General features: G+C 45.3%; 1 protein-coding gene across 1 annotated transcript; it reads left to right on the top strand.

Moving 5' to 3' along the window:
- The first annotated feature begins 3,251 nt into the window (after positions 1 to 3,251).
- Positions 3,252 to 18,304, top strand: LOC133128346 (guanine nucleotide-binding protein subunit alpha-11-like). The gene is made up of 9 exons (XM_061241763.1): positions 3,252 to 3,412; positions 3,619 to 3,747; positions 5,146 to 5,310; positions 6,554 to 6,738; positions 9,168 to 9,322; positions 11,242 to 11,370; positions 12,666 to 12,795; positions 15,319 to 15,472; positions 16,298 to 18,304. Exons 3-9 carry the CDS (start codon positions 5,160 to 5,162, stop codon positions 16,504 to 16,506), a joined length of 1,113 nt encoding a protein of 370 aa, XP_061097747.1. The 5' UTR covers positions 3,252 to 3,412; positions 3,619 to 3,747; positions 5,146 to 5,159; the 3' UTR covers positions 16,507 to 18,304.
- The last annotated feature ends 4,790 nt before the right edge of the window (positions 18,305 to 23,094 follow it).

Raw genomic sequence — 23,094 nt, 5'->3', positions numbered from 1 at the left:
GTTTAATAGGCTACAAGTTGTCTTACGCTTTGTTATTGAACAGTCATCATATAGCTATCATTGAATCGAACAGTGTGGAATTAAGATCTCGTTTCCATGTGGCTAAATTTAGGTAACGATGCGCATAACTTCAGCATTGAAAATTTTGTTTCGACTAACCAGCTATGCCAATTACAAAATGGAGATCCTTCTCATTCGAGCGATAGGACGTCTCTAAATTGCCGCTTTGACATTATTTCTGTCAATAAACTGGTTATGTCTTTATGGCGTACAGTAAAACGCGTCTGGGCTATTAGCCAAACAAGACCGTTTCAGTGCCAAATGTGATGAGAAGATAGATAAGGTAGTTAGCCAATACGGGCGAGTGCGGGAAGTAGACTAGGCTACATAATATGCACGATGGATTACAGTTGACGTGTGTAACATTCTGTACAAGCGCAACCTAGCGATATTTTAGTTCACAAGAAGAAGTACTGTAACGTACGTTAAAGATAATGTGGTCTGATGTCCAGTATAGCTGCGGGTACGCAGGGACTAAAATAAAGTAGACACCAGTATTAACGGCCAATTGTGTTTAAATATGAAACATGTTAACTGCCCTCGTGATTCATGACAAATGTGGCATTTTTAATGGTGACAAATGATTGGTCAGTACGTGGCAGCATGGTAAACGGAGTGAAACGTGGACGCATCTTTTGTGCATTAGTCCAACTGACCCAAAATGGGTATTTGACCAACATATTACAGATCACTCAGACCATCTTTGATGGCTTTCCTTTGATTTCTGTTAACTAATTTCCAGTGAGCACATTTATTAGATACAGATGATCCAACACACACACACTAAAACAAATGATAATTTATCTGGCGTTGCTCATAAGCATAACATAAAAGCTGACCTCAGATTAATCACTAGAAGGAGGTTTATGAGGATTAAGAAGACGTAAAAAGAAACATTCATCAGTTAAATTTGAAGAACTTACCTTTCAAATCTTAAGATCCCATTCGACCAGACCCAAAGCAGTAGGTGATAAAGCGATAGATATTTTAGTGAATTATCTGATTTATTCATTTATTTTTGTAATTGTAAATGTACTTTCTGTAAATCCTGGATCAGTAATCAGTAATCTGTAGTTATCCAGGTAACTCAGTAATCCTCCTTTGTGGGTTTTACTCAGTGCAGTTATCCAGCTAAATCAGTAATCCTGCTTTGTGGGTTTTACTCAGTGCAGTTATCCAGCTAACTCAGTAATCCTGCTCTGTGGGTTTTACTCGGTGCAGTTATCCAGCTAACTCAGTAATCCTGCTCTGTGTGTTTTACTCAGTGCAGTTATCCAGCTAACTCAGTAATCCTGCTCTGTGTGTTTTACTCAGTGCAGTTAATCAACTAACTCAGTAATCCTGCTCTGTGGGTTTTACTCAGTGCAGTTATCCAGCTAACTCAGTAATCCTGCTCTGTGTGTTTTACTCAGTGCAGTTATCCAGCTAACTCAGTAATCCTGCTCTGTGTGTTTTACTCAGTGCAGTTAATCAACTAACTCAGTAATCCTGCTCTGTGGGTTTTACTCAGTGCAGTTATCCAGCTAACTCAGTAACCCTGCTCTGTGTGTTTTACTCAGTGCAGTTATCCAGCTAACTCAGTTATCCTGCTCTGTGTGTTTTACTCAGTGCGGTTATCCAACTAACTCAGTAATCCTGCTTCATGATATTGGCCCCTGGAAAAGAATCATTCTACTCCACAAGAGCCCAAAAAGAAAACTTCAGGTTTCCTCCATTTAATTTTGCACCATTTTCTGTGGATGATGAATCCACTCATGGTTTTTCTTGAGTCTTTATAAACAAATGCGAAGCAGTGCAACTGAAGCCATGATGAAAAAAATAAAATAAAACTCAATCAAACCCCACAAGGAGTGGCAAGAAAGCATCCAAGTGAAGTTTTGTGGACAGATTTTGGATTTATTCCAAGCGACTACACCAGAGATCATCAAATCTGGCCCTTGAATCAAAATCCAGCTCTGGGTTTTCTTTTCAACCGAATAATTAACTGAACTATTAAGTGCTACTGATTAGTGGCCTTCACAGCTGACTCCCAGGTAAAGGGAGGGTGAACACACCTGACTCCCAGGTAAAAGGAGGGAGGAAAATCAGCAGCTATTTGCTCTTGAGGACTGTGGGTTACTGATACCTCAACTAGATACATCGTAGTCGTCAACAAACGGATAGCCACTGAACTGTAGCTACTTTCACTGTCACTATTGAGTTCACTGTGTGTTTCCCCAAATCATTTTAGCCCTGGCCTAGCTGCCCAGTCCTGAGGGATCTCGGTCAGGGATCAGCGAATTGCGGTCCCCGAGGGCAGATAACTAGTTGAGGCAACATTGGCGGTAAGAGCAGCGGTCTGCCAGTCGGAGGGTTGCTCGATGTTCGATTCCCAACCTGAGTGTTAACGCCGCTAAAATTGACCGCCAAGGGAACTCGAAGAACTCGCAGGGACCGATGACCACTAAAATGAAGAACAACAATGGCACATAGAGGCCACATTATGTAATTACACATCTGCGTCTGTGAAGTAGAATTGGCCGCCAGGGGGAGACCGATCCTAAAAATAAAAAAAACTAACAAAAACGACCAGAAATGTGGATTGACCTCACATGCACACTGATATGAGACTTCACCCAGTCCCGTGGACGTGTTGGCATCGCAAAACAGCTGTATGTTACTGTTGCATCTACGAACACTGACACATGAGGGAAAAAAACAAGATAAGGTTAAAAGCTGATCTATTGATATCTACTGACCAGTTACATATGAAGCCTATCTGCTTATCGTCATGGCGAAATATCGTTAGGCTATCCCGAAGCTGACTGTAAGTCGGTCACTTTATATAGGCTACAGAAAACCAATGAGAGTAGGTATTAGTAGTAGTAGTAGTATTAGTAGTAGTAGTAGTAGTAGTAGTAGTAATAATAATAATAATAACAACAATCATAATAATAATAATACACTTTATTTATATAGCACCTTTCATTCACACAGCAGTTCAAAGTGCTTCACAACAGAGAGAACTGATTCACTTGCTAGTAGCCCTACGATTAATCATAAACAGTCAGCGGAGGCGAACTGGTGCAAATATATAATTGTATTCTGATTTTTCTAACTTGAACGGAGGCAAGTTGGTCGTGGAAGCCATTTTTTTATTTTTATGAATGCATTCATACACTTCCGTGTTTTTACTGACAGATCGGAGATTGCAGAGCCATTAGTGTCCATATTTCCTTCTCAGAGGTTGACGTGAACGGTTTTTTCCCCAGTCGGAAGCTGGTAATTTCGGTAACTCCGATATGACATGACGCAGCATTAAAGAGAGTTTGACACACACTCTCTCTGTCTCTTTCTCTTCCCACAACTACAAGTAAGTAGCCCAAACGACGCCCTTGGGGCTTGGGAGGTGGGGGGCAGCTAAGACAAGATCTAAAACATAATAAAAAATAATGTGTTGAATATGTATAAAACAAAGCGTGTTACCGTTTAGATTTATTACAAAGTAATTACACCTATCATATTATGAATATTTAACGCATATATGTGTTTCTCTCTTTTTCCCTCCTCTCTCCAAAGAGGCCGGCAGTGATTTATTTCGTCCCGGAACAAGTGAAAGCTCCGCTGTACTACTGTACTGTACTACAGGTGCAGTGATTGAATCTGCTTTGTGGGGGATTACCACCACAGTGACCCACAACAGGGGAGGTGCGTTTCAGCCCAATTTTGCACCGCCCCCCCATTCTCTCTCTCTCTCTCTCTCTCTCTCTCTCTCTCTCTATCTGCTGTCACCTGTTGTGTGACTCAACCGGCTTTACCTGTTGTCCAAAAAAGGGGGAAAATATGTTTGGAAATATTTCCCATTCTAGTTTGTCTAGTTAACAACCCGGGAATGTACTAGGCTACTAACCTATCCGGCACTACTGTGTGACGCTTCATAATACATTAATTGCAATGAAGTGTCGTCACCTGCAATTGCGCTTCTTACCTGTATCGTTAATCACGTCAACATATAAGTAACGATAATCAGGTCCATTTGGACAATTTCTGATTCTTTTTCAGTTGCTTTTTTTTTTTTTTTGCTGCAGCCGTCACAGGCAAATGTTGAGTTGGAGTTCTTCAGATCAGCAGAAAGGTTATCTGCTTTTTCTGTTTTTTTGCTTCTTTTTGTTCACATCTGGGTCCGTAAAAGCTCAGGTCTTGCGCAGTCGTGTTGCACAACGTTTCCCTTCTCTAGTTGACTCAGAAAAGGTAAGTCTTTAAAAGATCGATAAAGTGTTTCTTTTGGAACGAATGACTGGCGAACCTTTATCCGGAATGGACTCACAGCGCCAAGCTTTCACCTCAAGCACATTCCTTTACAGGTAGAACTGAAGAAGGCGAAAAAAACGAAGTCTTTCCGCTCACGCCCAACTTGGTGTTTGCGTGGTATGCGTTTTTGTGTCCACAACAGGTGTTATTAGTCGCAGTTCGTGTCAGCGGCCAGTCTTCAGTAAAAAAATGGGAAAGGTGAACATATTCCTCTCTTTTGTTTGATAATAAACTTAACTTCAAGATCGGTGAAGCTACTACGTGCTGGAGAATGGACACTCGTTCACTTTAAAAGTATGTTAAATCTTGTAATTCATACGGCTCGGGTGTGTCAGCTGGGTAATCATTAAGAATGTATGTTGTTGCTAGAGTAGACGATAACTATTTTTAAAAAATCTGTTTTACTTTTCAGCTATGTTTTTTGTGACCTGTTTAGGCTACTATTGTTTGCGGCCGGAGATGCATAGGTTTTTTAAACAGTGAAAAAAAAAACCCCAACAAAAACAAAGCAACGCAGAGCCTACTTGTTTTTGTTACGATATAACATGAAACTGTTTATCCTGTTTCTCTACAGATTTTAGATCCTCTTTATCACTTATTCGTGTAACTTTGTCTTTAAAACTTCTGGCCTCATGATTGCGACAGACATTATGAATTATTTTTTTATTTTTTTTTTATGTTCCAAGCAGTTCAAAACCGGATACGAGTTGGTCAGCCTGGAGAATACTGGAAGTCACAAAACAGTTAAAAACGTTGGTTTTTACGCAATTTCTTCGATTTGCGCAACTTGCACAGGGACAGGGACTGCGATGGGGGGGTGCTGGCAGCGGTGTCAGCGCGCTTGCACGTGCTGCCTGACAGAGCAGGAGATTAAGGACATCGAGGTGGACCGGGAGATACAGAGAATTCTTAAGCAACAGAAGAAGCGAGAGCGGAAGGAAATAAAAGTACTTCTACTGGGTGAGTTATTCTGACAGACAGACAGACAGGCAGATTTGTCCACCCCTGATATAGTGTGAGTCTTGAGGCTGCATGTGGGGGGGGGGAGAAGAAGAAATGATACCAACAGGCACACACTGTACCATAATTAAGGCTGGATGCTTTTCACAGGAAATATTGCCTCCGTGCAGTCAAGGCAAAGTTGTTGAAAATCACGGAAATAAATCACGGAGTTGAACAAAACGTTAGTAAACGTTGTTAACGATTTGGTCAGAAACGTTGTTAACGTTTATTAACGTTTATTAACGTGAACACATGCTATTCAATTGATTACTACGTCTCATGCGGTCTCAACAGTGGAAACTAACATGCCCAATTGTAGGAACAGTTGCAATTCTTGGAACAATAGACAATAGACACTGTGTTGTATGTTAAATCTGAGTTATCATCCAGAACTTCCAAAAAAAACCTCTGAAAATCACAAAACCTGAAAATCACATATGCTCTAAAAACAGAGGAGATCTGGGAAAACTGCAGAAAATTAACGGAATCTGTGACACCCTTGACAAACACCTACCCTTAACCATAATCTTAAGTACTATAGTTATCTTGCAATATTAAAATACTTTTTAAGATAAAATGCCAGTCATAATTCCACAGCCACCAACTTTACAAAAAGGACATTAAAGCTCTTCCAAAAAAGTACAGAGAAGGGCAACAAGAGTGGTTCCATGGCCTTACATTGTTAAAGTGTTAAAGAGACTGCAGTTGCATTGCCATTCAGTCATTCTGGCCTTTACTCAAGTGTTAATCAAACCAAGAAATTCTGACGAACACCACTTGTGTTTATTCTGTTTTGTCCTCCTAAAATAAACCCCCATAAAATCTAATCTAGGGCGACTATGGCGACAAAAAAAACACCCTGGTGTGGCCACAATAAGATCCACACAGCCGTTGGGCCCTTAACCCTGCATTGCTCCAGGGGAGGATTGTCCCCTGCTTAGTCTGTATGTCGCTCTGGATAAGAGCGTCTGCCAAATGCCATTAATGTAATGTAATGTAATGAAAACAGTGGGAACAACCAGACTCAATCATACCTGGTGCAAATAATCGACTAATCTTCGTCTTCAATCCAGACCTTAATTAGCAGAATGAGGTATTTCAGTGGTAGACTCGGATAAAGAAGAATCACCCCAAGCTAAAGCACCGCTCTCGTTCACTCACTCACCTGCCCCATTCCCCCCCTTTTTCTTCTCCTCCGCAGGGACTGGGGAGAGCGGGAAGACCACCTTCATAAAGCAGATGCGAATCATCCACGGAGAGGGTTACTCCGAGGAGAACCGGCGGGCCTTCGCCAAGCTGGTCTTCCAGAACATCTTCACTGCCATCAAAGCCCTCACCAACGCCATGACCACCCTCAACATCGCCTACGGAACGGCTGAGAACCAGGTCAGAACCGCAGCGCGCTCACCCACTGAACCCTTCGCCCCGGAGCTTCAGCTGTTGGGTAGTGGCCTTATTAACTCTGTTGGGTTTGAAAGCCATCAACAAATTCTAATTAATTATTGGGAGGGGGGCTCTGGGTGGCTCGTGCGGTCTTTTGGATGATCCTGACTCACCGTGGTCATTAAAGGTCCCATAACGCTCTTCACAAAGTGTAGGGTGTTCCCCAGTGTCCTGGCTAAACTCCCAAACTGGCTCTTTCAACCTGCCACCTGATCATGCCCCAATTTAATTGGCTATATAAATCGCTCAGCTGATGTTTGTTGAGCGTTCTGGCACAAAATGGCTGCCGCTGAATCACCCATGTGGATGCTGCATCTTCGTGGTGGTTGAGGCCAGTTTCCCCCCTTGAGGCCAGTAGTTTGAGTGTGAGAAAAGCGCTGTATAAATGCAAGGAATTCTTCTTCTTATGATAATGATTATAATGAGGTAAAGACACTTGTTCCAAAAGTAAAGTGTGAGTCTTTGAGTCTCAGTGTGGCTACAATTGGCCCACCCTCGCCGGGGAACAATGGCGGGGTAAGTTTTTGCTCCGTTTCGCTATGGTATCTGTGTTGAATGATCGCTTTCCTCCCAATGGTGTGCAACGTTTTGCTCCAGGCTTTGAGCTATGTTTGCCCCTGTTTGGTGGGTGTGTCGGATGTGTAGCCTGAATTAATTAAAATGTGAAATTAATAATGACAATGCTTTAAAGGCTGGAGAACGCCCTTCTCAGACGTCATAGGAGCAGATCGTACTATGGCAGTCAGTCCTCCCACAGTTTGCAACAGGATCTTCAACGCGCTTCCGTTTCTGTTTAAATGAATGGTTTGCTACATTTTGTCAGGGCTGAACATGGCCCTGGCTATTATTATCATTATTATTATTATTAATGGCATTTTGGCAGACGCTCTTATCCAGAGCAATGTACAGTTGATTAGACTAAGCAGGAGACAATCCTCCCCTGGAGCAATGCGGGGTTAAGGGCCTTGCTCAAGGGCCCAATGGCTGTGCGGATCTTATTGTGGCTACACCGGGGATCGAACCACCGACCTTGCGGGTCCCAGTCACGTACCTTAACCACTACGCTACAGGCTAGTTCCGTTGGTCTTGTCACTCTCTAGTGGGCACTAGATCACGCACACGCACCGAGAATACGCTGACCTCGATATCCTCAGACCAAGTGGGCTGTGTATAACCGGTGGTGTGTCTGCAGTGTGGAGAAAGATGCGAGAATAGGCAGTACATGAATCATCACGTGCCTCTCCTCCTGAACTGAGCAGGAGGGGCTGCAACAGGAGATCAACAAGTTTGGTTGTAAAAAAAAAAAAAAAACTGGGGGCAAAAACTAATTGAGGGCGGCACGGATGGTGCAGTGGGCAGCTCTGCCGCCTCACAGCAAGGAGGTCCTGGGTTCGAATCCCCGTCGGCCGGGGCCTCTCTGTGCGGAGTTTGCATGTTCTCCCCGTGTCTGCGTGGGTTTCCTCCGGGTACTCCGGTTTCCTCCCACAGTCCAAAGACATGCAGGTTAGGCTGATTGGAGAGTCTAAATTGCCCGTAGGTTTGAGTGTGTGAGTGTGTGAGTGTGTGAGTGAATGGTGTGTGTGCCCTGCGATGGACTGGCGATCTGTCCAGGGTGTATTCCTGCCTTTCGCCCAATGTATGCTGGGATAGGCCCCAGCACCCCTGCGACCCTGTTCAGGATAAGCGGGTTAGGATAATGGATGGATGTAAAAACTAATTGGCCCATTTCTGTTGTACATAAACAAGGAGCTCAAATAGAGACAGGATACTGGCGTACAGGTGTGCAAGTACAGCTCATCCTCTGTCCGAGAGCTGTGTTGATGTTCTGTCTGTGAGATATGTGCCTGTAGCCGGCTAAGGCACATGACTGGGACCCAGAAGGTTGGTGGTGGTTCAAGCCCCGGTGTAGCTATGATAAGATCCGCACAGCTGTTGGGCCCTTGAGCAAGGCCCTTAAACCCATATTGCTCCAGGGGGGATTGTCCCCTGATTTGTGTAATCAACCATAAATCGCTTTGGATAAAAGTGTCAGCGAAATAACAAATTATAAAATTATACTTATTTAAATGAAATGCAATATTCCCTGTGCACAATGGTTTCTAGCTGTAGGGGCTCAGGAACTGTCGTCTGGCAGTCGGAGGGTTGCCGGTTCGATCCCGCCCTGGGTGTGTCGAAGTGTCCCTGAGCAAGACACCTGTCATTTGCTCCTGACAAGCTGGTTGGTGCCTTGCATGGCAGCCAATCGCTGTTGGTGTGTGTGTGTGTGTGTGTGTGTGTATGACTGGGTGAATGAGAAGCATGAATTGTACAACGCTTCGGATAAAGGCGCTATATAAACGGAGACCATTGAGCTGTAACCCGTGTCCCCCCAGCTGTACTCTCAGTGGATCCAGGACGTGAAGCCGCAGCAGGTCTCCACGCTGGAAGCCCGGCACGCCGACGCCATCCGCCGGCTCTGGAGCGACGCGGGCATCAGGGCCTGCTACAGCCGCCGCCGCGAGTTCCAGCTGCTGGACTCCACCGAGTAGTGAGTCTCACACGCGCTCTCATGCCACAGGTCAGAGGTCAGAGGTCAGGGGTCACTGTGTGGAGCTTTTGAGTCCCGCCAGTCTCACACGCGTTCTCATGCCACAGGTCAGAGGTCAGAGGTCAGAGGTTACTGTGTGGAGCTTTTGAGTCCCGCCAGTCTCACACGCGTTCTCATGCCACAGGTCAGAGGTCAGAGGTCAGAGGTCACTGTGTGGAGCTTTTGAGTCCCGCCAGTCTCACACGCGTTCTCATGCCACAGGTCAGAGGTCAGAGGTCAGAGGTTACTGTGTGGAGCTTTTGAGTCCCGCCAGTCTCACACGCGTTCTCATGCCACAGGTCAGAGGTCAGAGGTCAGAGGTTACTGTGTGGAGCTTTTGAGTCCCGCCAGTCTCACACGCGTTCTCATGCCAGAGGTTACAGGTCAGAGGTTACTGTGTGGAGCTTTTCCATTGAATGTCAAACCTCCCACGCTGTAGCACAATCCAGGGATGGGGAACTCCAGTCCTGGAGGGCCAGTGTGTATGCTGCCACCAGTTACCCTGGCTCAATCAGCACCATGACCGATTCACTCGCAATTCACACCACAATAAAATGTTCCACGAAAATAACAGTTATCAGCTGCTGTTTGTATCACAGCATGTGGCTATAAATGACAGATCATGTAAATTATTGGGCTTATTAAATCATGAAGAGCAGAAGTTGGTTTGAAATCCAGAAACAAACACGGTCCTCCTTGCCCATCCCTGATGTACACCGACTGAAAGTCCTGAAAGTGGTCAGCAGGGGGCGCCAGGCCCCTTTATGAATGCATGCAGGGCAAGCCTGCAGCACCATCAGTTCTTAATATTATCGGTCATTCATTCACCTTTTTTGTTTTTATCCAAAAAGGAGTACGTTTGAGTATGTTTAAGAAACAGCCAAGAAACGAGGTATCTGTAACTGACCCCTGTTTGTCCATGCCGGGTTCATTTCCAGGAGTAAATACTAAATGCTTTTTTCTGGGAAAATCCATTACTTGCAAAGTTGCCATGATCATAGAAATTGAATCATACTGCAGGTTCTTTTCATTCTCTTATAGAGGCGCACTCAGTGAGCACTTTATTAGGTAGACTAGTGCACCAATTTAATGCATAAAAGCATGCAGACATGGTCAAGAGGTTCAGCTGTTTTTCACATTGACTTGGAATTATTGTTGTGCCAGACATGGTGGTGTACGTATCTCAGAAACTGCTGATCTCCTGGGATTTTCATGCACAGCAGTCTCTAGAGTTTGCAGGGAATGGTGCGAAAAACAAAAAACATCCAGTTAGCAGCAGTTCTGCATGCAAAAACGTGTTGTCAATGAGAGAGGTCAGAGGAGAAGGGCCAGACTGGACAAAGCTTCCAGGAAGGTGACAGTAATGCAAATAAGCATGCATTACAACAGTGGTATGCAAAACTGAACACACAATGCATCAAACCTCTAAGTGGATAGGCCACAACAGCAGAATACTTATGAAGTCTAAAAAAATAACTCTAATAAATACCTAATAACATGCTCACTGAGTGTATATTCAAAGATATTTTTGCATTTGTTATCTCCATTTATGTGATCCATGGCAATCACCTTAAAGGTACAATAGGTAAGATTTTTGTGTTAAAACATTTGTTCCAAGACCATTATAAATCCCTTCCTATCATTGGAAAAAGCTCATTGACACGTTGAAAACCAAAACATCGTATAACTGTACAAGCTCATTGGTTGAAAATTGGTTCCAATTGCCACAGCCAACGGCGTTTCAACGTCAGCATGTTCACAGAGAAGGGGGGAGGGATAAACAGTGTTGTGGTTTGAGGGTGTTTGTTGCTGCAATTCCTCTCTTGACTGTTAGAAGTCTGACATTATCTTTTGTACCTTTAATATTAATAATATTACAGCTACATGAACAATCTTGAGTGCATAGCGGCTCCAGGCTACGTCCCCACGAACCAGGACGTGCTACGGGTTCGAGTTCCCACCACAGGCATCATCGACTACTCCTTCACCGTTGAGAAAATCTCTCTCAGGTATGGTGTTTTGTGCTCCCTCTGTTTTTCCCTCCGTTTTTAGTCTGCCGGTGGCCAATCGCCAGTCCATTCGCTGTCCCACCTGTCCGTCATCGTGATCCTGGTCCCGCCTCCGCCAATCGCGTCTCTCTCTCTCTCTCTCTGAGCTCTCATCTTGTCACTCTGCTTCAATTTGTGTGTGTGAGTGTGTGTGAGTGAGTGTGAGAGTGTGAGAGTGTGAGAGTGTGAGAGTGTGAGAGTGTGAGAGTGTGAGAGTGTGTGAGTGTGTGTGTGTGTGTGTGAGTGTGAGTGTGTGTGTGTGTGTGTATGTGTGAGTGTATGTGTGAGTGTGTGTGAGTGTGTGTGAGTGTGTGTGAGTGTGTGTGAGTGTGTGTGTGTGTGTGTGTGTGTGTGTGTGAGTGTGTGAGTGTGTGAGTGTGTGAGTGTGTGAGTGTGTGAGTGTGTGTGTGTGTGTGAGTGTGTGCGAGTGTGTGTTAAAACTCCAAAGTAGTTATTCCCCTGCTTGTGTGTATGTGTGGTTGTCTGTGTGTATAGTCTTGGTCTTGGGGCAGGTAAGACAGAGGCCTCTATACATCATTGCTACATGTCGGTGGACTTTGTGTATTAGACACATTAGGAAAGGGGTGGTCGTCAACTGTGTAATTTGTTAAGTTAAGAGTAGTCAGATAGGCTTTTGTTTGTTGCTGGATAAGTCAATACTATACTAATTTTAGTATTTTCTGTTGTTCTGTATTTTAAATTGAAATGAAATTCACACACAATTAAGAAATCAGAAGGGCACAGTCTCTAAGGGCATAGCTGTGGGTGTATGTATACAGGGGCTACGGGTGGAATCACGTCAATATGGCCTCTTGTCGGTGGTACAGAAATCATTTTCTGTTTGAATTTTCATTGTAGAAACACCTGGCACCAAGCTAAAGCTAGCACCAATGTCAGGAAGTGCACATTTAGACAGGAAGTTGTCCTGGTAGCGCACGGCTAGCCAGGTCGCAGACACTGAGTTGTGAGGGTGTGGCTTCCCCCCCGTGTTGGTGGTGGAACGAACACATTTGCATGTTGCGGTATTATGATTAAAAAAATAATAATAATAATTGTGATGATAAAATAGGTTCTGGTCCTTATCTTTAGCAGCAGTTGAAATTGTACTTCCCTCTAGGGTCTTTCAGCGCACTTATCCCTGGTTATGGGTATGCACTTTGCACTTTGTTGTACGTTGCTCTGGATAAGAGCGTCTGCCAAATGCCATTAATGTAATGTAATGTAATGTAGTGTAATGTAATGTGTCATCACCGCAGGATCGTGGACGTCGGGGGTCAGAGGTCGGAGCGCAGGAAGTGGATCCACTGTTTCGAGAACGTGACGTCCCTCATCTTCCTGGCCTCCCTGAGCGAGTACGACCAGGTCCTGGAAGAGAAGGAGACAGATGTAAGGACCTGTGTGTGTGTGTGTGTGTGTGTGTGTGTGTGTGTGTGCGCGTGCATATGTGTGTATGTGTGTATGTGCGTGTGCATATGTGTGTGTGTGTGTATGTGTGTACCTGGGAGTGTGTGTGTGTGTGTGTGTGTGTGCATGTGTGCGTGTGTGCGTGCCCATGTGTATGTGTGTGTGTGCGTGTGCGAGTGCATATGTGTGTGTGTGTGTGTGTGTGTGTATGTGTGTACCTGGGAGTATGTGTGTGTGTGTGTGTGTGTGTGTGTATCTGCGAGTATGTGTGTGTGTGTGTGTGTGTGTGTGTGTGTGTGTATGTATCTGCGAGTATGTGTGTGTGTGTGTATCTGGGGGTGTGTGTGTGTGTGTGTGTGTGTGTGTGCATGTGTGCGTGTGTGCGTGCCCATGTGTATGTGTGTGTGTGCGTGTGCGAGTGCATATGTGTGTGTGTGTGTGTGTGTGTGTATGTGTGTACCTGGGAGTATGTGTGTGTGTGTGTGTGTGTGTGTGTATCTGCGAGTATGTGTGTGTGTGTGTGTGTGTGTGTGTGTGTGTGTGTGTGTGTATCTGGGAGTATGTGGGTGTGTGTGTGTGTACCTGGGAGTATGTGTTCCTTGCCTGTACTATAATGTATGTAATCATATTTTCCTTCCTATTTTTCTCACATTTTTCTTTTGGTTGGCATGACAACAGTGTTTTCCAAAGCCGTGTAGCTCCCTGCCCCCCTCTCCCATGTTGTCTCTCACACCTGACTCCCGGGTAAAGGGAGGGTGAACACACCTGACTCCCAGGTAAAGGGAGGGTGAACACACCTGACTCCCAGGTAAAGGGAGGGTGAACACACCTGACTCCCAGGTAAAGGGAGGGTGAACACACCTGACTCCCAGGTAAAGGGAGGGTGAACACACCTGACTCCCAGGTAAAGGGAGGGTGAACACACCTGACTCCCAGGTAAAGGGAGGGTGATCACACCTGACTCCCAGGTAAAGGGAGAGTGAACACACCTGACTCCCAGGTAAAGGGAGGGTGATCACACCTGACTCCCAGGTAAAGGGAGGGTGATCACACCTGACTCCCAGGTAAAGGGAGGGTGAACACACCTGACTCCCAGGTAAAGGGAGGGTGAACACACCTGACTCCCAGGTAAAGGGAGGGTGAACACACCTGACTCCCAGGTAAAGGGAGGGGGGAAAACACACAGTTCTTGGCCCACGAGTTGCTGATCCCTGGCATGAAACGTTTACTGCCGTTGGCTCTTCCATTGACAATACATCAGTACTACTGCCTTTGCTGAGTGAAACATGGATGCTCACTTCACACGCATTCCGAGTGGGACAAAATGTTCAACCTCTGTTTAAAACCTCTCAAAAACATGTGAGGCGGCTCGTTACGGTGACTTTATTACCCGGCTGGCAGGAATTACCATGGTGGACCACGGCGGAAATGCAGGGTGGGAGAGATGAGATCATTCGCATGTTAAATGATCACCCGAGGTGAGTCCGCGTGTGACTCAACTGTTGAGTCGCTGAGCGTAAAGGTCACTGAACTGAGGTGGAAGTGTCTGAGATTGAGAGCACCTCTTGTCTTCCAGAAAAGAGGGGTCTTTGCATTCTCCCATTCCTGAATTTATGTTTCCCCCCACATTCATACCTGGTGCAGATTGTGTGTTCCCTTGTCAACATCCTTTACTTCAGTGGCACTCTCACTGGGAATGTGAGAGGAATACACCATTATTGCCTAACGACAGAGGCAGAGTCTCAGACATTCACAACCAGGATTGGCCCAGCCAATTCAAAAGAATGGGGTGTCGCTATCCTGGTGAATATAAATATTCCATAATCTTTATATTTTATATTTTGCACTTGAATAATACTTCACATACCCCGCTTCAGCGTCATGTTGTATTGTAAATATTTATTTTTTATTTTTTATTCTACATTACATTCCACCTCATTTTTATATCTATGTTTCTATTTTTGGTATTATTCTTTATGTTGTCTGCATGCACCCACATACCACAGCAGATTCCTTGTATGTAAAAACTACATGGCGAATAAAGTGAGTCTGATTCTGATTCTGATTCTGATTCTGGTTCTGGTCCCACTTTTTGCAATTCCTTGACAATTCTTCAGCTCATTCCACACAACGCATTTCAAACTTCTGCCTTTACAAAACTGCAATCATCTGTTTGTCTCCCTGTTACACTGTCCTGTTCGGTTCACATTACCCGCAGCATTGAACTCTAAATCCTGTAGCGTAGCCTGTAGCGTAGTGGTTAAGGTAAATGACTGGGACACGCAAGGTCAGTGGGTCTAATCCCGGTGAAGCCACAATAAGATCCGCGCAGCCGTTGGGCCCTTGAGCAAGGCCCTTAACCCTGCATTGCTCCAGGGGAGGATTGTCTCCTGCTTAGTCTAATCAACTGTATGTTGCTCTGGATAAGAGCGTCTGCCAAATGCCAATAATGAATAATGTAATAATGAATGAGAATGAGAATGAAATCCACCTGTCTCTCCCCAGAACCGCATGGAGGAGAGCAAGGCTCTGTTCTACACCACGGTCCACTCCCCCTGGTTCGGCCGTTCCTCCATCATCCTCTTCCTCAACAAGATGGACATCCTGGCCGAGAAGATCCAGACGTCAGACCTCCAGATCTACTACCCCGGCTTCAAAGGTACGGAGACTGCCCCAGGCTCAGATCATTCTGCCCCTACCCCAGATCATTCTGCCCCTACCACAGATCATTCTGCCCCTACCCCAGATCATTCTGCCCCTACCCCAGATCATTCTGCCCCAGCCCCAGATCATTCTGCCCCTACCCCAGATCATTCTGCCTTTACTAGAGCTGGGGACTTGAGACTTGGACTGGAGTTGGACTCGAGTCACAGGAAAATAGAACTTGACTTGAACTGACTGCTTTGAGATTTGACTCGACTTGAGACTTGACTTGGACGCGCGCAGAAAGACTTAAAAACAGCTCTTACCAAGTCTGTGTGGCACTAGCGAGAACTAGCCTCTCACAATTAATGCATCATCCTTCAACGGAGGCGGTTATGTCAGGAGAACTTCACCTCGTGACAGGAGAGTCACTTACTTGCTTATTTGAACCAGTCCTTAATATTCATCGACAGAGAGCTAAACCCTTTCGATCCTGTGCCCTGATTCCTGCACGGACTGATTTGAGTATTCCCCTGTGTCCTGATTCCTGCACGGACTGATTTGAGTATTCCCCTGTGTCCTGATTCCTGCACGGTCTGATTTGAGTATTCCCCTGTGTCCTGATTCCTGCACAGTCTGATTTGAGTATTCCCCTGTGTCCTGATTCCTGCACGGTCTGATTTGAGTATTCCCCTGTGTCCTGATTCCTGCACGGTCTGATTTGAGTGTTCGCCCTGTGTCCTGATTCCTGCACGGACTGATTTGAGTGTTCGCCCTGTGTCCTGATTCCTGCACGGACTGATTTGAGTGTTCGCCCTGTGTTCTCACCCCCGCCCGCCAGGCAAGAAACGAGACGCCGACAACGCCATGAAGTTCATCGAGACCATGTACCTGGAGCTGGCCAAGGACCGGGTGAGCCACGAGAACGTGAAGAAGCCCGTGTACACGCACTTCACCTGCGCCACCGACACGCAGAACATCGAGCGCGTCTTCACCGACGTCAAGAACACGGTCCTCCTGGAGGCCCTGAGCCAGTTCAACCTGTACTGAGCGCCCCCCCCCCCCCCTCCCCCAGACGTCTGAGCTCAACCCTGGGGAGGGGAGGGAGGGGGTTGATGCACCGGGATGCTGCAGTGCTCACCTCTCCTCCGTTCTGCCCCGAGGTTTGGGAGGAACCGCTTTCAGATGCGACCCGGAGTGTAAAACTGTGTGACTGGGGTTGGAGTGGGGGCAAAGGGCGAAGGGCAAAGGGCGAAGGGCAAATGTTTTTCTGTGTGTGTGTGTTTTTTTTTTTTCTCTCGCTCCCCACTGGGATCTCTCAGTAAATGACACCAAGCGTTTGGGAGCTTGCACATCTCTGCCAGAGTACCCACAATTCCTCTGCACTGGGACAGCATCAGTGTTGGGTGTGGGGCTCTACGTTTTTCTGTGCAGGATTTCATCTGGCTGAGAAGAACAAAACGCAACCTTGTCCTGCATCCAATCAGTCTTGTTTGTGTGTGTGTGTGTGTGTGTGTGTGTATGTGTGTGTGTGTGTGTGTGTGTGTGATTTGTGTCCCAAAATGGAGCTGCTTTCATACACATACCTGAGGGCCCCCCTATTCAGAGAGACCAGGAGCCTGTTCCACAGAGCAGGTTTACTGAGTTACCTAAATAACCACACAGACTAAAACCCAGAACAGAACTTTTTACTTCAGTCCACGTTCCAGATTTCACGGGCATCCGCTAACTCAGTAACCCTGCTTTGTGGGTTTTACTCAGTGCAGTTATCCAGCTAACTCAGTAATCCTGCTTTGTGGGTTTTACTCAGTGCAGTTATCCAACTAACTCAGTAATCCTGCTTTGTGGGTTTTACACAGTGCAGTTATCCAGCTAACTCAGTAATCTTGCTTTGGGGGTTTTACTCAGTGCAGTTATCCAGCTAACTCAGTAATCTTGCTTTGGGGGTTTTACTCAGTGCAGTTATCCAGCTAACTCAGTAATCCTGCTTTGTTGGTTTTACTCAGTGCAGTTATCCAGTTTACTCAGTAATCCTGCTCTGTGGGTTTTAATCAGTGCGGTTATCCAGCTAACTCAGTAATCCTGCTTTGTGAAACAGGGCCCAGGTTTACCTCACAGCCTACAGAACAACAATAACAATTACTCCAAACTGCAATTCTTCATTATAGTACACAATCCATACCCATCAAGAATAATTATAATATGCTGTGTGTCGCCTGGCATGTTATGGAAATGCCATGCTGATCTCTGACCAAACCATATGCCCCTGTGTGATTACAAAAAAGGTTGTTTGGGATTTTTATTTTATTTTATTAATTGTTTTTTGGGGGGGTAATGCTCATGATGTTTAGGGTAATGCTGAAATCACTGTGTACTAGAATCAGGGCTGGGGGGGCGGCATGGAAAATCTAAAATATGTGCCCATGTGAAGAAAATAGTATACAAAATATACTTGAAGCATAATTATATCAACTTGAATTATACTTCCAGTATTCTGAGGCATAAAATATGTACTTCAGGTGGTGTACTTAAGCATACGATTTTTCCCCCATGGATAATGTGGGCAGATAATACACATGGAAAATACATCTTACAGACAGTATATATAGAGTGCGTTACGTAAGTATTTGGACAATGACACAATTTGTTTTGTTGTGTTGTGTTGTTTTGGCCCTGGTCTTGAAATGAAACCCTGAGTATGAGGTTAAAGTGTAGACAGTTCGCCTTTGAATCGAAGTTGCTGACATCCATTTTGGGGTGACCGTTTTTGGGGATTACATCGCTTTCGATAAAATAGCAAATAGGACCAAAAGTACTGGATGAATCTTAAATAAAGTCACGTTTAGAACTTGTTTGCAGATCCTTTGCAATTCACGACTGCCTGAGAGTGGCCTGGGGCCACATTCGATCAGAAAACGTTTTGCTATGGATTCCGGGTCGATCTCTACGTTTCCTCCCAACGGCGTGCAATGTTTTGCAACAGGCTTTGAGGTGTGTTTGCTCCCGTTTGGTGGGTGTCGGGGGTGTAGTCAGAATGAATAATGATGTAGGCCTACGCTTTAAACCCTGGAGAACACCTTCTCAGATGCCATAGGAGAAAACCGTACTACGTCGGTCAGTCCGCCTACGGGTCACAACAGGATGTTCAATGCGCCACCGTTTCGGTTTAAATAAACGTTTTGCTACATTTCATCGGGTCGTAAACCCAGGTCCATTTGTCTGATCTGAATCAAAGTGAACAGGCCGTTCATATGCTTGTGGAGAAAACTCAAAGCAAGGAGACAGCTGGAGAGCTGCAGTGCTGGCCTCCCCGGAGAAGACACTCAGCACCTGGTGGTGTATCTGGGCCACAGAACGCCAAGCGGACATTGCATGCAAAGGATAAGCCACAGCGTTTTAAACATGACTTTCATTCAACATCAACATTTCCCAAACAAGCTGGTGCCCTGGTACGGGGGCTGTGGATAAACGGTGCTGTAATTTCTGCATGGTGAAACCCCAAAGTGTATAAATCGCCCTTTAATAAAAGCTGAGAATGTGCACTTTAAACATTATGGAGCTCCCTGTATAATTTGACAGATTTCTTCCAGAATAGTTTCACAGCACATGTGTAATGCTGGCTGGCTGGCATTAAATATGACTGTATTACTGTATTTATTATAGCCTGGAAAGATGCATCTGTTCAGTCTGCAGTTGGCCAGCCATGTCTCAATGCAGCCAAAGGAGCATCCTACTGACTGGAGCCAGTCCTCCGTACACAACGCTCAATAAACCAGTTCAGCATCGCTGCCCAGGAACCCTCAGGCAGTCAGCAGTATATACAGCACAGTCTTAAGAGAACAGCATAGTATTATAGTCTATATTGAAATAAAGTTTTAAAAATAGATTTTGAGGCCTGTACAAATGTATGCAGTGCCGAGCAAAAGTCTTCGGCGCACAAGATTTTTTTCAATATACATTTTTAGATTTATTTTATTGTTTTTCTGTTTTCTGTATTAGTGTGTCAGTTGAAAAGAGCAGAGATTTTCCAAACATTAATTTCCCAATAAATTGAATGTTACAGTGAAGGTTTTTTTTGCATTTCTATAAATAAAGATAAACACGTTAAAGTAATAGACCACTTTTCAGATAACAACTTGATCAAGGCTGTCTGGGACTACTTGGAAGGAATTCGCTGGTGTGACGACCCACCAGCTCATTTTCCCATAAAACTGCAGGACAGTGTTCCGAAGGGCATCGATGCAGTTTTAAATGGTCACAACAAATTTGGGATAAATGGCTTCACCAAGGTTTTCACTCGGTCAGGTGTGTTCAGTTGCTTCCTTAGTACAGGTACACAAGTAGTAGTCTTGATTCTAGAATGAAATTTCCATGAAGAGCCTAGAATCAGGTCTAGATACTGACACTGATCCAAACAGTTTATTTTGCTCAGCCGATTGCCTGACCTGTGTCTCTGACTGTTTTCTTCTCATCTCTCAGCCTCACAATGGCTTCCTTGACTTCCATTGGCACAAACCTGGTCCTCCCAATTTCTCGGTCATGTACCTTAGCCACCAGGCTACAGGCTGCCGCCCGTAGTTGATGCGTTTACTTTCGAATATTCTCAAGAAATGGGAAGGGGGCGCCCCACAGAGATACGCATTTGCACAGGGCCCAGAAGTTTGTGGAACGAGCCAGGTCCCGTGTACAGTTGCGGTTGTACCCACAACGCCACGCCGCCCGGATATAAACTGACCGAAAGCGGTCAGCAGAGGGCGCCAGTGCGCACGGAATGCATGCAGGGCAACCCTGAAACACGATCGGCTCTTAATATTGTAGTCCATTCGTTCACCTTTTGGATTTAATCCAAAAGGGAGTATTTTAAGAAACGGCCAAGAAAGACGCTGTCCCCCCCCCCAGTTCACAGCTTGATCGTGTCCAGGGCTAAATCCTAAATTAAAACAATCATTCACGTCTAGAAACGTAGGCAAGCGAACGGTTCCGCGCGCGTCCTGTAGAGGGCGCCATCTGTCCACTCAGAATCTCAAATTGGAATTTGATTAAACTCTTCTGCCTGGTTTCTCCCGGGCAAGTAACGTCGCTTCAGTTATCCGTTGCCGTGATTACGGAAAGAATCAGATCCAATTATGTGCGCGGCGAATGGAATCTCACCGCAGGATATGCTCATTGTCTTGTTGCAGCGCATATATTCATAGACGGTATTTTTTTTTGCAGGGTGAGTTATGTAACGTTATCTCCATCGACTTGAACCGTGGTAATTGCCTTCACATTACAGCTCGACGGACTTGTTACTCACACTTATAACACAGATGTGGGGGTGTCATTAGCTGCAATTATTGCCATCGTTAGCGGCCTTGAAAACCAGACCAATCTCCCTCCATTTTCTCCAGCTGCACGAACAGTCCGGAGCGTGTAGCTGCTCCAGGCTACATCCCCACGGACTGGGGTCGTGCTGCTGGTTCGAATGCGCACCGCAGGGCATTATTGACCACTCCTTCACTGTTGAGAGGTGAACTCCTGTGCCACTTCACGGAAAGTGGTAATGAAATCCCCGCAGTTCGTCAGAAATGTATAACGAACCCGGTTATACGCGGGGCTGCAGTCTCGCGGGCGGAGCCACGGAAATCGATTTCTGTCCTGAAGTCTGAACCTCCATACTAAAAACACCTGGCACCACAGAGGTCAGACACCTGGGGCCTCATTTATAAAACTGTGCTTAGGATTCACGTCAAAAGGTTGCGTAAGCATGAAACCTAGGACGTGCGTACGCAAAACAATAGTCTGATTTATAAAACAGTGCATACGCACGTCCCACGCCAATTTTCATTTATAAATCACAATCAACCCTAAATGTGGCGCAGCTTTGCCGGCTTCATGTCCCGCCCACAGTTGCCTATAAATAGGCAGTGAAACGCCCCTAATGAATATGCATTTCACGAAGACGACAATGGCAAACGCTGAAAAAAAGGCCAAGAAAAGAGATTTCAGCCATTTGATTACCTCTGAAAAGCTACAGGTGTGGGAATTATCCTGTAAATGACGAACAGTTCTGCACAACGAATGTGATGATGACGATGATAATAATAATAATAATAATACACGTCATTTGTCTAGCACCATTGAAAACACAGTTACAAAATTAAGAGATAAAACGAACAAAAATGTATAACAATAAACACATTATAAAACGTAATATATGAATATGATAACAATATATGAAACTATGCTCGTATCTGCCCAACTGACGCATTGTAAACGGCATCAGTGCAGCGCAATTTGTCCGACTGTTCACCATATTATTTATGAGAATACATTTAATAACATGATAACATGACATAATTAACAATTCGTCTACATATTTGAGGGATTATTTTACAACAACATCTCCGTTTATATTTATCATCCTAAATCATATTTTTTGGGCGCTCCAGGGAGCATCAATCGAATGTTTGTTTATTCGTTGTAAGAGAGGGTTTTATCCGTTTTTGCAAATTAACTCTTCGTATATGATACGTGAGAGGTAATATTTCATTACATTACATTACATTACATTGCCTGGCATTTAGCAGACGCTCTTATCCAGAGCTACGTACAACAAAGTGCAAATTAAACACAAGAACAAGTGCAAATAGGACCTGAGAGGACAGTATAGTTCCGAGTCCTAGTGTAAACATGCAGAAAATCAGAACCCTTTAAGAGTACAATCAACAACAATCAATTTCGATTTATTTTACACAGTGTTATCTGTTGTATATCATTTTCGACTTCTCTCGTCGCCAAATGTTGTGTTGCACTTAGGAAGGGAGAGAACCCCTATAGCGAGATTCAACAACACAACACTTTAATAAGTATAACAGGGACGAAGCACGTCCTTACAGCAGCCATACCCAGCCACAACTCCCGGCAAATCTTTATACCTTTTTAAATCCTGTTTCACTTCCCGTTTTCCTGGTCTTACGTCACGAGCATTAAAGGCACAGTTTCTCATTTCACCAGTTAATGTGCGTACGCATGGGTCAGAGTTTCCGTGGAGGACCGCACATTTTCCGGTCAAGTTCGTTTTTTATAAATGCCAAAGTTTGCTTAGAAAGTGACGTACGCATTCTTTTGTGCCTACGCAACGTTTATAAATGAGGCCCCTGGTCGACATACGCACTTCTCATGCTGAGCACTGGGCACGGGAGAGACTGGACCCCTTTTAGCCTGGCTGCCAGCGACGTGTCCCTCAGTACAGCCGTCTCCAGGACCTCAGTTTATAGACAATCACCTCGTATTTCCACGCTAAGCAGGGAGGATAATCCTAGATCTTCCCGCCCTTTATGTAGGTGAGCCAGGTTACTAACCTCCTCGCATGCGGATTCCAGTCTCCACGGTGGACACTGTCCGTGATTGGCCCTCTTGATCGCAGAGCCCAGCATCTGTGAGACGGTTGTTGCCGTGGGATTCAGAAGCTCATTATTTTCACGTACGGTGCTAGTAGGGATTGTGAATAATGCGGTCTTGGCATCTGCTAGCACGCTGTCAGATGGCAGCTTCCCACTGCGCCTCGGCAAGCTGACAGTTGTTAGCTTGTTTATCACTCATTTCAGCAGCTGTGCCTTGTAGGGGAGTAGGGTACACACACACACGCACGCACGC

This window comes from Conger conger, chromosome 5 (assembly GCF_963514075.1).
Source record: "Conger conger chromosome 5, fConCon1.1, whole genome shotgun sequence".
NCBI classification, from domain to species: Eukaryota; Metazoa; Chordata; class Actinopteri; order Anguilliformes; family Congridae; genus Conger; species Conger conger.
Note: the sequence above shows the minus strand (reverse complement) of the source record. Positions and strands in the feature narration are given on the sequence as shown.